Source organism: Eurosta solidaginis, chromosome 5 (genome assembly GCF_040869045.1).
Source record: "Eurosta solidaginis isolate ZX-2024a chromosome 5, ASM4086904v1, whole genome shotgun sequence".
Taxonomy (NCBI): Eukaryota; Metazoa; Arthropoda; class Insecta; order Diptera; family Tephritidae; genus Eurosta; species Eurosta solidaginis.
Genome location: NC_090323.1, coordinates 272,812,864 through 272,826,646, shown reverse-complemented (window position 1 = coordinate 272,826,646; position 13,783 = coordinate 272,812,864). Strand labels below are relative to the sequence as shown.

General features: G+C 36.8%; 1 protein-coding gene across 11 annotated transcripts in view; it reads left to right on the top strand.

The window, feature by feature from the left end:
- PAN3 (Poly(A) specific ribonuclease subunit PAN3) overlaps positions 1-12,352 on the top strand; it is a 165,167-nt gene extending 152,815 nt beyond the window's left edge. For all 11 annotated transcript variants that reach the window (XM_067790791.1, XM_067790796.1, XM_067790787.1 and 8 more), the window contains 2 exons: positions 10,428-10,590; positions 10,681-12,352. In XM_067790791.1, coding sequence (XP_067646892.1) covers positions 10,428-10,590; positions 10,681-10,791 — 274 coding nt within the window. In that variant the 3' untranslated portion in view covers positions 10,792-12,352. The remainder of the gene's footprint in view (positions 1-10,427; positions 10,591-10,680) is intronic.
- Positions 12,353-13,783: the final 1,431 nt, after the last annotated feature.

Sequence of the window (13,783 nt, the reverse complement as noted above, 5' to 3'; positions counted from 1 at the left end):
GTTGTGGCTGGCGATTTTGTAGCCGAAACTAACTAGTAAGTTCTGGAATGGAAAAGCCTAGAAGTATGCAATTAGAAATCAAAAAGTATAAAAGGCGCGACAGTAAAGGCGAGGATGAGTTTGATTTGAGTTGTCAAGCAGTTACGACTAAGACGATATCTAGCGAGCAATAGCAGTATTATTTTGAATAGTGGAGTTTCATTTGAGCTATCAGTTTGGTTATAAAGCTATTCGTTGCACAGTTTGAGTGTTATTGTGAAGTACTTTAATAAAGGCCATTTTTCCATTATTCAATATTGGAGTTATTTATTCAACAGTTTAGTGATTCGAACTCAACAGAAGATTGCAAATAAGAGGATTTGCAAGTAAAATTCGTTACAATTGGTGTCAGAAGTGGGATTGTTGAATAAATTCCAGAGGACAACAAGGACATGGCAAAGTTCAGTGAATTGAAGATCCAGCAACTAAAGAAGGAGGTTGAGAGCCGTGGATTGAATACAAGCGGCGTTAAACTTGAACTTCAGGCACGGCTACGAGAGGCAATGGAAGCAGGAGGAATTGATGTGGAAGAGTATGACTTTCATCTTGATGGCGAGGAAATAACAAAAATGGAAGAAACACCGCAGACAATGGCGAACACAGACCTGAACATGATATTGGCTGCAATATCGGCACAAATGTCTGAAATGTCATCACAAATATCTACCAACATGTCATCACAATTGGAATCACAGGAGGCACGCATTTCAGAAATGTCGACACAGATAACATCCAAGATGGAAACTCAACTGGAAGAACAGAAGACATATATGGCATCCCAACTGGAAGAGCAGAAGACATATATGGCATCCCAACTGGAATCACAGGAGACACGTATTTCAGAAATGACGTCGCAAGTGTCATCTCAACTGGAAGACCAAAAGACATATATGGCATCTCAATTGGAAGCGCAAGAGGCACGTATATCTGAAATGTCGGCAGAAATTGTGGAACAGGTATCATCAAAACTGGAAGCGCAGGATGCAAAAATGGCTCAATTTCAGGCAGAAGTAGATGATTTAAAAGGTCGTATGGAGCAGTTACAACTAAATCGCCCAGCTGTTTCAGCGAGTAATCCAAAGGTAAAGACACCATCCTTTGACGGTTCTGTTCCTTTTCAGGTCTTTAAGCTACAGTTTGAGAAGACCGCAGCAGTGAACCAATGGAATGCTGAAGATAAAGTTGCTGCACTGTTCGTGGCATTGAAAGGGCCTGCAGCGGAAATCTTACAGACGATTCCAGAGTACGAACGGAACAGTTATGAAACATTGATGGCTGCTGTAGAACGACGTTATGGAAGCGAGCATAGGAAACAGATATTCCAAATTGAGTTGCAAAACCGTCACCAAAGAGTGAATGAGACTTTGCAGGAGTTTGCCTCGGATGTTGAAAGGTTAGCTCATCTCGCAAATGCGGACGCACCCGTGGAATACACCGAGAGGGTAAAAATCCAGAGCTTCATAAATGGCATACGGGACGTGGAAACGAAGCGAGCTACATACGCAAACCCAAAGCTGAGATTTGCTGAAACGGTATCACATGCATTGACTCAAGAAGCGGCCTCACTGTTGAGTAAGCCAGCATACAAAGCTCATCGTGTGGAAGTGGAAAGACCAGATTGGGTAGACACAATTTTGGAAGCACTGAAGGGATCACAACAGAAAAATGCCGGAGTTATTAAATGTTTCAAGTGCGGCAACCCAGGTCATATTGCACGACATTGCAGCAGCGGTCCCAATAGCTCCAACAATGTGGGTGGTCGTAAACGCAGAGCAGAAGGTGATGAGCAAATCTCCAAGACCACTCAATCGTTAAACTAAATCGAGTCAGCCGCAAGGGGCGACAGCTGGCTCCCGCAATTGAATGCCCCATAATCTCTATCTCGCAGATTGGAAGAAGATCGAGCAATCTTACTGTTGGAGGACATGTGGACGGAAAGGAACGTTTACTGACTTTAGATACGGGTGCATCTCATTCCATCATTCGAGCGGATTTAGTCAACAAAAAGATAAGACCATTGCTTGGAGCAAGATTACGTACAGCCACGGGAGAGGACACCCAGGTAATTGGAGAAGTAGAATGTGAAGTCGCAATTGGGAACGTCACGGTAGTACACAATTTTATAGTGGCAGAAATTGTTGATGAAATCATAATTGGAGTGGACTTCTTAATCGACCAGGGCATCAAGATCGGCATGCAAAGCAAGACGATGCGATATAAAAACATGGATGTACCACTTTATTTCGGCTACGAGAGAGGCTACAGCAGTAAACGAGTGCTGGTGGAAGAGAGTCAGCAAATACCGCCAAAATCCGAAGCAGTCATCTGGGCAAAGGTTGATGGAGATTGTGGGACAAACAAATTGTGGGTTGTCGAAGCAGCAAACAAATCAGCACTAAACATACTTGTAGGAAAAACCCTGGCTATGACAAAACAAGATGGACGTATTCCGGTAAGAGTACTCAATGAGTTCAAGTCACCACTCAAACTGACTAAAGGAGCTATTTTGGGAAGATGCCAAGAGGCTGAAGTAGTTATTAACTGTGAACAGCTCCAGGAACACGTTTCAGCTAGTAATACTGATCTTTTTTTTTTTTTTTTTTTTTTTTTTTATACATCACGGCATGTACGCGGCATGGACGCAGGGGCTAGAGGAAGCATATCAGAGTAAGGCAAAACAACTGCTCCTAAAGTACGCGAACATATTTGACCAGGATGATTCTAAACCAGGCCGCACCAACGTTGTGAAACATCAAATTGACACTGGAGATGCGAGGCCGATCCGTCAAGCTCCACGTAGTGTTCCACTAGCGAAGCGGGAAGTTGTGAGTCAAATCATTCAAGAAATGAGCGACAGCGGCGTCATCGAACCATCAGCTAGTCCATGGAGCTCACCGGTAGTACTTGTAAAAAAGAAGGATGGAAAAATGAGGTTTTGCGTAGACTACCGGAAGTTAAATGACGTAACGAAAAAGGATAGCTACCCATTGCCAAGAATTGACGACACTCTGGACTCGCTATCTGGTACGAAATGGTTTTCCACACTAGACTTGAAAAGCGGCTACTGGCAAGTTGAAGTGAAGGAGGAAGATAAAGAGAAAACAGCCTTCAGTGTGGGTGATGGTCTTTGGCAATTTACAGTGATGCCTTTTGGACTTTGTAATGCACCAGCTACTTTTGAGAGACTCATGGACCAGGTACTGAAAGGACTACATTGGAAAACATGCTTGGTGTACCTGGACGACATCATCGTATTGGGCAAGAATTTTGATGAACATCTTAAGAACTTGGAGGAAGTTTTCCAGAGAATAGCTGGCGCTGGTCTGAAGTTAAGTCCCAAAAAGTGTGCGCTGTTTAAAAAGGAAGTAAATTATTTGGGTCACAAGGTAACGACAGAGGGCATCTGCACTGCGAACGAAAAGATAGAGGCTGTAAAGGATTGGCCAATACCACAGAACCTACATGAATTGAGAAGTTTTCTTGGGCTGTGCACATATTACCGCCGATTTGTACCAAATTTTTTCAGCGTAGCCCATAGCCTCCATAAGCTTACAAGAAAAAATAAAGCTTTTGAATGGAAGAAGGAGCAAGAAGTGGCTTTCCAAACATTGAAGGAGCGTTTGTGCACTGCCCCAATGTTAGCATATCCGATTCCAGGAGCAACATTTATTCTAGATACAGATGCGAGTGGATATGCTATAGGAGGCGTTTTATCACAACTGGTCGATGGACAGGAAAAGGTAGTTGCATATTACAGCCGTTCGATTGGAAAACCAGAGAGGAACTACTGCGTTACGCGGAGAGAGCTGTTGGCATTGGTAGAGTGCATTAAACATTTTCACAAATACCTCTACGGCCAGCGATTCCGTGTCAGGACAGATCACGCAGCGTTGAAATGGCTTCTGCAGTTCCGTAATCCGGAAGGACAATTGGCACGGTGGATCGAGCGACTACAAAGCTATGACTTTTCCATTGAGTATCGAAAAGGTAGTACCCATGGAAATGCTGATGCAATGTCACGAAGACCATGTAGTTTGGAATGCAAGCACTGTTCAAAGGCCGAGGCTAAAGAAGACATTATAGATGTCCGGCTAATGACTATAACGTGTACGGATGAATGGGACAAGGAACAACTAAGGAAGTGTCAGCTAGAAGATACAGATCTGTCACATGTTATGCAAGGGCTAGAACGAAACGAAAGACCAAGCAGAGAGGAGATGTCAGCAGAGAGTCCCATTGCGAAGTCATATTGGGCACAGTGGAACAGTTTAAAACAAAATTTTAAGAATTGTGCATCAAACATATCTCACCATAAAAATTCACTAGTTTATGTTTTAAAAGATTTAAATGATTGCAAGTTTGTATTAGTTAGAGTTGATAGAAAGAGAACCGGTTTATAGGAGCCATATGAAGGACCATTTGAGGTAATAGAGAAAACACCAACGTGGTTCAAAATTAATTATTATAATAAATTCATGAATATTTCTATAGACAGAATTAAACCTGCATATTTGGATGCGAGTAAATATAGTTGTTTGGATAAAACAAAAAGTTACATTTAATTTGTTAAATATGGAACAATTTGGAAGAGGGGAGTAGTGTAGGGATTTACTACACGTTGTTATGAAATACTTGTTAACACTTTAATTATTCTTTAAAAATCGAGTTTCAAGTTTTTTATATTTCTTGTTATTTTTGATGTGAAAATTTTTATATTGGTTTTTGAATTTATATTGAACAAATATACATAATTGAATTGTACGTGATTGTTGAATAATATAGTTATTAACAAATATAATCGTGATTGTTGACAAATATAGTTGAATTGTGCGTGTTCATTATATCTGGAATTTCATGAAAATAGGCACACCAATGAGTATACCTAAATGATCAGGATGACGAGCTGAGTTGATTTAGCCATATCCGTCTCTCTGTCTGTTTGAACGCAAGCTTGTCCCTTAATTTTTGAGATATCTTGCTGAAATTTGGTGAGCTAGTATATTTGTGGTCCTATTGATCCTTTGTCGGAACCGTCCAAATCGGAGACTAGCATATATCACCCATTCAACCGATTTTTCGAAGAAAAAAGGTTTTTGTCATTTATTCCCTATTTTAACAGCTAAAAAAAAAGTTGAAGTCAAGCTGAACGGACGTGTTTTTTCTTAGCTCCGTGTTTGTATTGCTATTTATTTTTCTTTACAATGTCGCTTTTACGTACGCGGTGTGATTTGTGCGGTAAATCTATTGCCAAAGATAATGCATTAAGTTGCTCACTTTGCAAGGCCGTAGTTCATACTTCATGCAAGAGCATTGATGTCAATATAACAAATTTTATGAAAAGCAACAAAAATATAGTGTTCAATTGTGATAAATGTGTAAATAACAATTTGCATTCCATTGTTGCTGATTTGGTGATCGAGGTCAAAGACCTGAAGCAAAAGCTCTTAAATTCTGGTTGCTTACACTCTGCAATTAATTCTGCTGCAATTGTTAGTTCTCCTAGTGTGCCAAATACCAACAATGCTGAGGTGTTTTCGCTTTCAGCTGTGCCCTCTACTTCGCTTCATTCTGCTGCGCCAATGGATAGTACAGTGAAAGTCAATGCTTGTGTAAACGATAATGAGCTTGCTGATGCTCCTACCAACAAATCGGTGCATAAATCGCGGTTTGATAATGCAGAAAATACGATATCTCCATCTCTTACTAACTCAGCGTCGGATAATAATAATGCATGGGTGGTAGTGGAAAATAAGAGCAAAAATAAAAAGAAACAGAGGCAGCAAGAAAAACCACTGGTAGGAACTGGTGAGAGCGATGATTTGCTGGTTGCTGCCCGTTTTAAATATTTGCATTTAGCTTCATTTAAGCCTTCGGTTCAGCCGGAGAATATTATGGAGCATGTCGAAAAATATGCGCACGTTGGTAAGCAACATTTATGCTGCCATAAGCTGGTAAAAAAAGAGATTGATACAAATTCTCTTAGATTTGTTAATTTCAAATTGGGTGTGGTTGAAACCGAATATAAAAAACTGATGAATCCAGAGATTTGGCCGGCGAATGTGTCTGTTCGTCCGTTCCGTTTTTTTCAAAGAGAAGAAAAGCAACCACCTCGAACCTAATAGATCGAGGCAGTGCTTATGAGAAAATTAAGATTTATTACCAAAACACTTCTGGTCTTAGAAGTAAGACAAGTAATGTATGCATGATAAGCTCTCTTTTAGAATATGATGTGTTGGTTCTAACTGAGACATGGCTCAATTCAAATATTTTCGATGCTGAACTTTTTGACATACGCTGTTATGATGATTTTCGTAAGGACAGAGATCCTATTAAAACTAGCTGCAAGAGAGGTGGAGGTGTGTTAATAGCAGCCCGGTGCAATTTGCGTGCGTCAATTTGTGAATTGCGTGATAACGACTCCCTCCTCGATCAACTTTGTGTCCGTTTGTGTGGTTCCACTGGTTACCTCTATATTTGTGTTTCTTATATTCCGCCATTGAGTGATGAATGTGTCTACAAATCGCATATTGACAACATTCTCTCAATTCATCAAGACATTGGCAACAATCAATTATGCGTTCTTGGCGATTTCAATTTGAGCTCTGTTAACTGGAATTATCTTGATAACAATTCCTACTTAACTGCTGTAAATATTACAAGTGCTATTGAATCTTATGTCATAGATAACTTTTCAAGTATCGGCTTAACGCAAATTAATGATTTATTAATAAGCTGCATCGCTTTCTGGATTTGATTTTCATAAGTAATGAATTGAACTTTGTGTTATCGCAGGCTGCAACTTGTATATCACCTGCTAATTTGCATCATATCCCGATCTTATTGGAAGTTGAATTTTTAGAATTTTTCAAATCGTCCCCCTCTATGACCAAGCCGTCATTTAATTTTGATTGTTGCAATTTTAATGCTTTTGATGCAGAGTTGAACAACATTGATTGGGACTCCGCGTTTAAAAATAAAGAAGTTGCAACCTGCTTCAGTATCCTTAAGAGCTCTCTGGCAGCTTTGTGTCATAAATATATCCCTACTATGTCTCAGCTTCATCGATCAGTGAGGCTGCCAATCTATTTGCGAACTTCTTTTCATCGAACTTTGTATCAGATGAGGACTTGACTGTAAACGACCTAGATGCGTTACGTGTTAGCCTCAACGATAAATCGTGTTCTTCTATTGATTTTGGATCTTTGGTATTATCTGAAGTGGATGTCATCGAAGGTTTAAAGAGTGTCAAAGACTCTTCGCATACCGATGTTGACGGGCTTTCCATGAAACTTTTGAAAAATTGTACCTCGCTGGTAAAACCTCTCATGCTTATTTTTAATCTGTCCCTAGCTTCAGGGGTTTTCATTGATGATTGGAAAAGCACTTCTATTACCCCTATTTTTAAAAGTGGAAATAAAAATATTTTAAATTATAGGCCTATATCCAAGTTGTCGTCTGTTGCCAAGCTATTTGAATGCATTGTAAAAGAGAAACTTTATTTTCATGTGAAACATATAATTTGCGCAAATCAGCATGGATTTGTGGCAGCACGCTCGACAGTTACCAATCTTTCAGTCTTTACTGAGGATTGCCATTCGTGCTTTCGTAATGGTCTTCAGCTTGATACGATTTATACTGATTTTTCTAAGGCGTTTGACAAAATTTTTCACGTAATCCTCATTGAGAAACTTGCATTCCTGGGTTTTCATTCCAGTATCCTCATATGGATAAAATCTTATTTACATAACAGGAGTTGCATGGTTGCTATAGATGGGGCATTCTCGGATCCATTCATTGCTACATCTGGTGTGCCTCAAGGTAGCATATTAGGTCCTTTATTATTCATCTTGTTTATTAATGATGTTTCTTTTTGTTTCAACTCGTCTAGATTTCTCTTATATGCCGATGATCTTAAAATATATTCTGAAATAAGAGACTCGCGTGATTCATCGGCGCTTCAAAGTGAACTTAATAAATTCTTAGATTATTGCGCTTTGAACAGGCTTTATATAAATATTAACAAGTGTTTCAAAGTAACTTACTCTAAAATGGTCAAGCCTTTGGATACTTGCTACTGGTTGGCGGACTCGTGCCTTTCTGAGGTTAATGAAATTAAAGATCTTGGCGTGTATTTTGATAGCAAACTAAATTTTACTACTCATTTAAACTACATAATTACAAATTCTTTTAGAACACTTGCCTTGGTGAAACGCCACTCTTTTAATTTTTCAGACCCATATACCTATAAGCTTTTGTACTCGGCTTTTGTCCGTTCTAAAATGGAATACGCAGCTGTCATTTGGAGACCATACCATTCAGTCCACATAAATCGTCTGGAGAAAGTCCAAAAGTGCTTTGTTCGTTTTGCTTTACGCTCTCTTAACTTTACTGAACCGATTCCGTTGTACGTTGCTCGTTGTCGATTAATTAGTTTGGTATCGTTATCCGATAGGAGAACGCTATTATCGGTTACATTTATTATGGATCTTGTTTCTGGCAGGATAGATTGTCCTTCCTTACTTCAGCTAGTTAACTTTAATGTGCCCTGCAGAAATTTACGGAATTTTGTTGTTTTTCGTGTTGGACTTAACAGAACAATCTATGGTGCTAACGCTCCCTTGAATAGAATTATGTCTGATTACAACTATTTCTCAAATTTTCTGGATTTAGATTTTACGTATACCAAATCGGTTATACAGTTCAAACTAAAAACCAATTTTTTAAGTAATACTTAATTTACATTAGTTGTACTATATTCTTAAGTGTCTGCTGTATAATAGACATACAAGTAAATAAATAAATAAAAAAGATTGAAATTTCACAGGATGACTTGGCAATTTGATATATATAATATACCCACATGTACAACCGACTGTTTAGATAAGAGATAAAAAATAAATGCAAGGCGCGATAACCTCCGAGATTTTAGGCCGAGTTTTTCTTCAATTTGCGTCCTGCTAGATTTTTCCTACAAATAGGCGGGACGGGACCTACATCACTGCTACAACAGCAATGGGACCTACATGTTTGATGCCGACTCCGAACGGCATCTGCAAGGCAGATGAATTTTCACTCAGATGGTTCTCATGCAGAAACACTCGGAGTGTTTGCCAAATCACTACCGAGGAGCGACCCAGCTTAGAAAAAGGTTTCTAAATTTTCGATGTTGCTTCGGTGTGGTAGGTGAGGCACGCTACCACCACACCACGACGGTCGCCAACACAAAACAAACAAACAACAAAGCAAACAAACTATCACAAATCTTTACATTTTGCGAGATCGGGAAGCCAGTTGCAGAGACATAAAAAAAATATTTGGTATGGGTATAAAACTGGACCTATTCTTCCTATCTATTGCCCGTTTTCGATAAATATTTGTTTGAACAAAAACAAAAAAAAATTATGTACAAGGATTTTCAAACAATATTAATACTTTTTAACATAAAATTTAGTTCACATTTTTTTTTTTTAATTCTCGATTGCACATCTTTGGTTTTTTGACATTATAACCGTGTAGGCCAGAATCGCGGCTACCTGAACTGGTAACGAATTTCGGTTCCATAATACTCCGGAAAAAAATATAGGAAATAGGGGACATCCTCCCTCGCCCCCCCAAAGATCGAGAAATCTGAATTTGGTTCAGAAATTAAAATATACACTTATTGAAATCATTCTACGTTCGGAAATTGTTCATGCCTATTATCTATTTTCAAATTGTTAGATTACGATGATTTGACAAACAAAATGAGAAAATCACGAAACATCATACTGTGAAAACTATTTCCGCGTCTCCATGTACTTCTTCTGGAAAATATTATAGAAGATTTGAAAATTCGATTTTCTCCAGAAGTTTTGTGTGGCTTCCAGATATGTTCATTGCTCCCGAAGAATATAAAAGATACTATCAAAGTGGTCTCTAACGGTACTCTTGCCCAAGTGCTTATTAGGTATTTGACGCTGACAAAGAAATCGCTGTGATCAAATAAGTAAAAAGTATAAATTAAAAAACTAGGATCACCCTTAGAGGAAATATTGTTTCTTATATACATACATATGTACATAAATGTAGAAAAAGCGTAGTTTAATAAGTTCTTGATTTTTTTTATTTTACAATCAAAACAAACAAGAAGGCAGATAACTGATAGGTTAACTACAGTTCAGCCCTGCCATATCGGCTGCTGAAGCTCATCTTAAACGTCAGTTAAAGTTGACTGACAAGCTGAATTTAACTTGTACTGAAAAACCGGGCCTAAACATATAAAATCGTAATGCTATTTTTATCAGCATAAGTTTTGGGTGGATCTCTTTAATCAGAAAAATTGATTTCCCAAAACAGGGCTTCTGATAAGTAAATTTGATTCTAACAAACTTCTTTACTTTTAATTTCAGTTTTAATCTGGATTGCACTTGGTCGGAAACTGGTGATAGATATATGCTGAAATTGTTTCGTGATTATTTGTTTCATTCCGTCACAGAAGATGGTCGTCCATGGCTGGATCACGCGCATATCGTACATTGTTTGAACAAATTGGATTCTGGCGCATTAGAGAGAGTAGATTTCTCAAATTTAATTTTTGTTTAATTAACTGAAAACTTCAAGCAAAACAGAAACTTATTATTTTAACAAATTATTTACTTATAGGTTCAACTGATGTCGCGTGACGAACAATCTGTACTGATTGTTACATATGCCGAACTCAAAAACTGTTTAGAGAACGCATTTTCCGAATTAGTATTGAATGCACCCACATAATATATACAGATTCTCCAAACATTGCTAACGCCTCCACCGTCATTATCATCACCTTCAACACTTTCATTACTACCATTGATTGGCATTACCAACAAATATAATTAACAAATATTAGTGGCATTGTTTGTGAGCATGAATAATTGTTTTTATGTGAAACTACAGTTAATTGTAAAAAACCACCGTCTGTTATGAGGGGAAAATTAAGTATGAAAAACTAACAAAAAAAAACAAAACGTTTGTAACGAAAAAGTATTTAAGGTTTTTGACCAAAAATTGAATCCGTCGAATTATCAGTTATTTCCCCTCTATTTTTCCTGAACTGCATATCTATTTATCGATCCCTGCGACATTTAAATATTAAGTTAAAAAGATTTTATCGTGAAAATAGAGCTAAACAGCTATGAATCGAATGAAAATGTAATTTGAAAAAAAGAGAAAAATTCTTTCTAAAAGTCTTAACTAATCGGAAAGATTCGAAAAGAAACGAAAACAAATAGTTTTTACAATAAGCTGCAAAAAGTGTGTTTGGATATCTATTGAATACTAATAAGATGTTTTGTTGTTGTTGTACAAAAAGGAATTACGGAGAGTAAAAGGTATATTTTTACAGAAAAGCAGAAAAGCGAATAAATAAAAGAATAATGAAAGTGGTGTTGAAATATAAAGCAACAAGCAAATGAAACTAAAATGTATGTATGTGACAAGATGAAATTATGGGAAACTAGAGGATGAAGACTTTGCAGCGAAAAATCGGAGGCTAGAGAGGCAAAATAAGAGAAATCTTCGCATCGAAGTAAAATCCAATCGCAAGCCAACAAAGCAAAAAGTCGAATTTCAATAAACCGTTAAAGATCAGTGGCAAAAAAACACGAAAACTTCAAACCAGAAGCCTGCTGAGGCTGATCAAAAGCTAAAAATCAAAAACCAGCTAAGTGTATGTGAATCGACTTGTATTATGTATTTTTGGTTTTTTTTTTAAGCTTATTCGACTTTATGGTGAGACAAATTGACAGAGACTTAATAATTTTTATTAATCGTTTTCATTCTTATTAATTTAAAATATAATTATAGTTTTACAATTTATTGCTGCAGGCTTCCTAAATTCAGTTATTCAAATTTAAAATTATTCTTCATAATCTGAAATTAAATGCAAAAATAAAATTGGTCAAATTTTTTAGATTATTCTCATAATATTTAGTATTACGCATTAAATAAATCTCTATTAAGCGCAAATATTTACATTTTTACCAAAACAGTACGTGCAGTTTTCCCTTCCTATAAATTATTCCATTATTTCCACCTCAAAGATAGCAAACTAAAAAACATACAATATCATTCTTATTGTTAACAAAATTATATATCCATCTAACGCTTGAGTCCCTCGTCATTCATTATCTAAACATACCGTTGCCGATACCGTAGCACCAAAAAGCCCAACTTATTTCTTCTCCAAGCATATTAAGTAATTTTAAATTATTGTACTTGAATAAGACTTATATTTAACAAACAAAAAATAAAAGAGAAAAAAATCACAAAAAAATTAAAAATAAAACATAAATAACATTTTTGGTATTATTACGAATGTTAGGGGTCTCTTGATTATTGTGCACCTTCTGTTAACGTTCGACTCGCTGAACTGTCGAATAAATAACTCAAATATTCAGTATAGCAAAATGCTCTTTCTTTGCCAAACTGCTATGGTAGTACAACAACTTTTTTCTTTTTTATATCTACAGGCCATAGTCCCCACAGATAGGCAAATACAACAAAATAAAATTATAACAAAAATTCCTTGCGAGTTCGAAAAAGCGGAAACCGGTTATGGGAGAAAAGTAGGTATTATTAACGTGAGTTAGAGGGAGATATCTCTGCCATTTCTTCGGAGTTTTTTTACTTGTTAAATTAAAGGGAATGCATGAAAATAATTAAAGTAAATTGGTTCTTTTAAAAAAGAACACCTATTTGTACAAATTTGTGATAAAATTCATACATTCTATCATAATATTCTTTATTTTAAGTCGAAAAGTATATCATAAGCAACGGAAGAGCTCTTGGTATATTTTATGCAGCCATTCAGAAATCGCGCAAGAATTTTTTTAAGAAGGCTTAAATAGATTTTGGCATATGACGAAAGACGAAATCAACTCGACTTGGCCGCCAGAAAATTGCTTTGCTGAATGGAAGCAGGGAACTCCAGCGGATTTGTTTTATCCCGCCGTCTTCTTCTTATTTTCCTCTGTTGATGATGCTGTGGCACCAATTCTTTAGTCATTTCATTGAATGTCATATGAAATGCAATACTGTGCATTGTTTATACTCTATTTCTTAATTGCAAACAAATTCGCAACAATAAACAAACTTTTCAATTTTTTAAACAAAATAAGAAATGCGCAGCGAAATGTACCATCGCGAACCCTTCGATGCCACGATTTTTTCTGGTTAGATAGATTTAGAACGATTTATGCTTCTAGTTCTCCAATTGCTAGGACAATGAGGGAGTTTAATTTGCTGTACTCTATAGTTATTGATTTTTCATTAAAGTAAATTTAGGTTTAAACTGCTACTGAATGAATTAATTTGAATAAAAAAAACCGCGAGAACAAAATTCCGAGGGAATATTTAGAATTGGGCTAATAATAATAATAATAAAAGACAAGGAGTTGATTAAAAAAAGTCTTGGCGACTTAAATACATTTTACTGCTAATTACAAGTATATTCTATATATGTACATACATACCTATTAAGTCATACAAATTAAAAGATTAAAAAACACGCAGAAGTATAGGGGGTTACACCTTAACATATTTAACATAGTAAGCAGGTACTTTTAAATTCTGAAAATCGGGTCGCAAGCATTTAAGCTTTTGCAGTAATTATCGAAATCATTGTGGATAAAACAAGTGTGGTATTTTATCTGTCAACTGCCTGACAAGATGTTCTATATGGCTACTTTTTAGCGTTTTGACAGGATGTCCAATATGGCGGTGCATA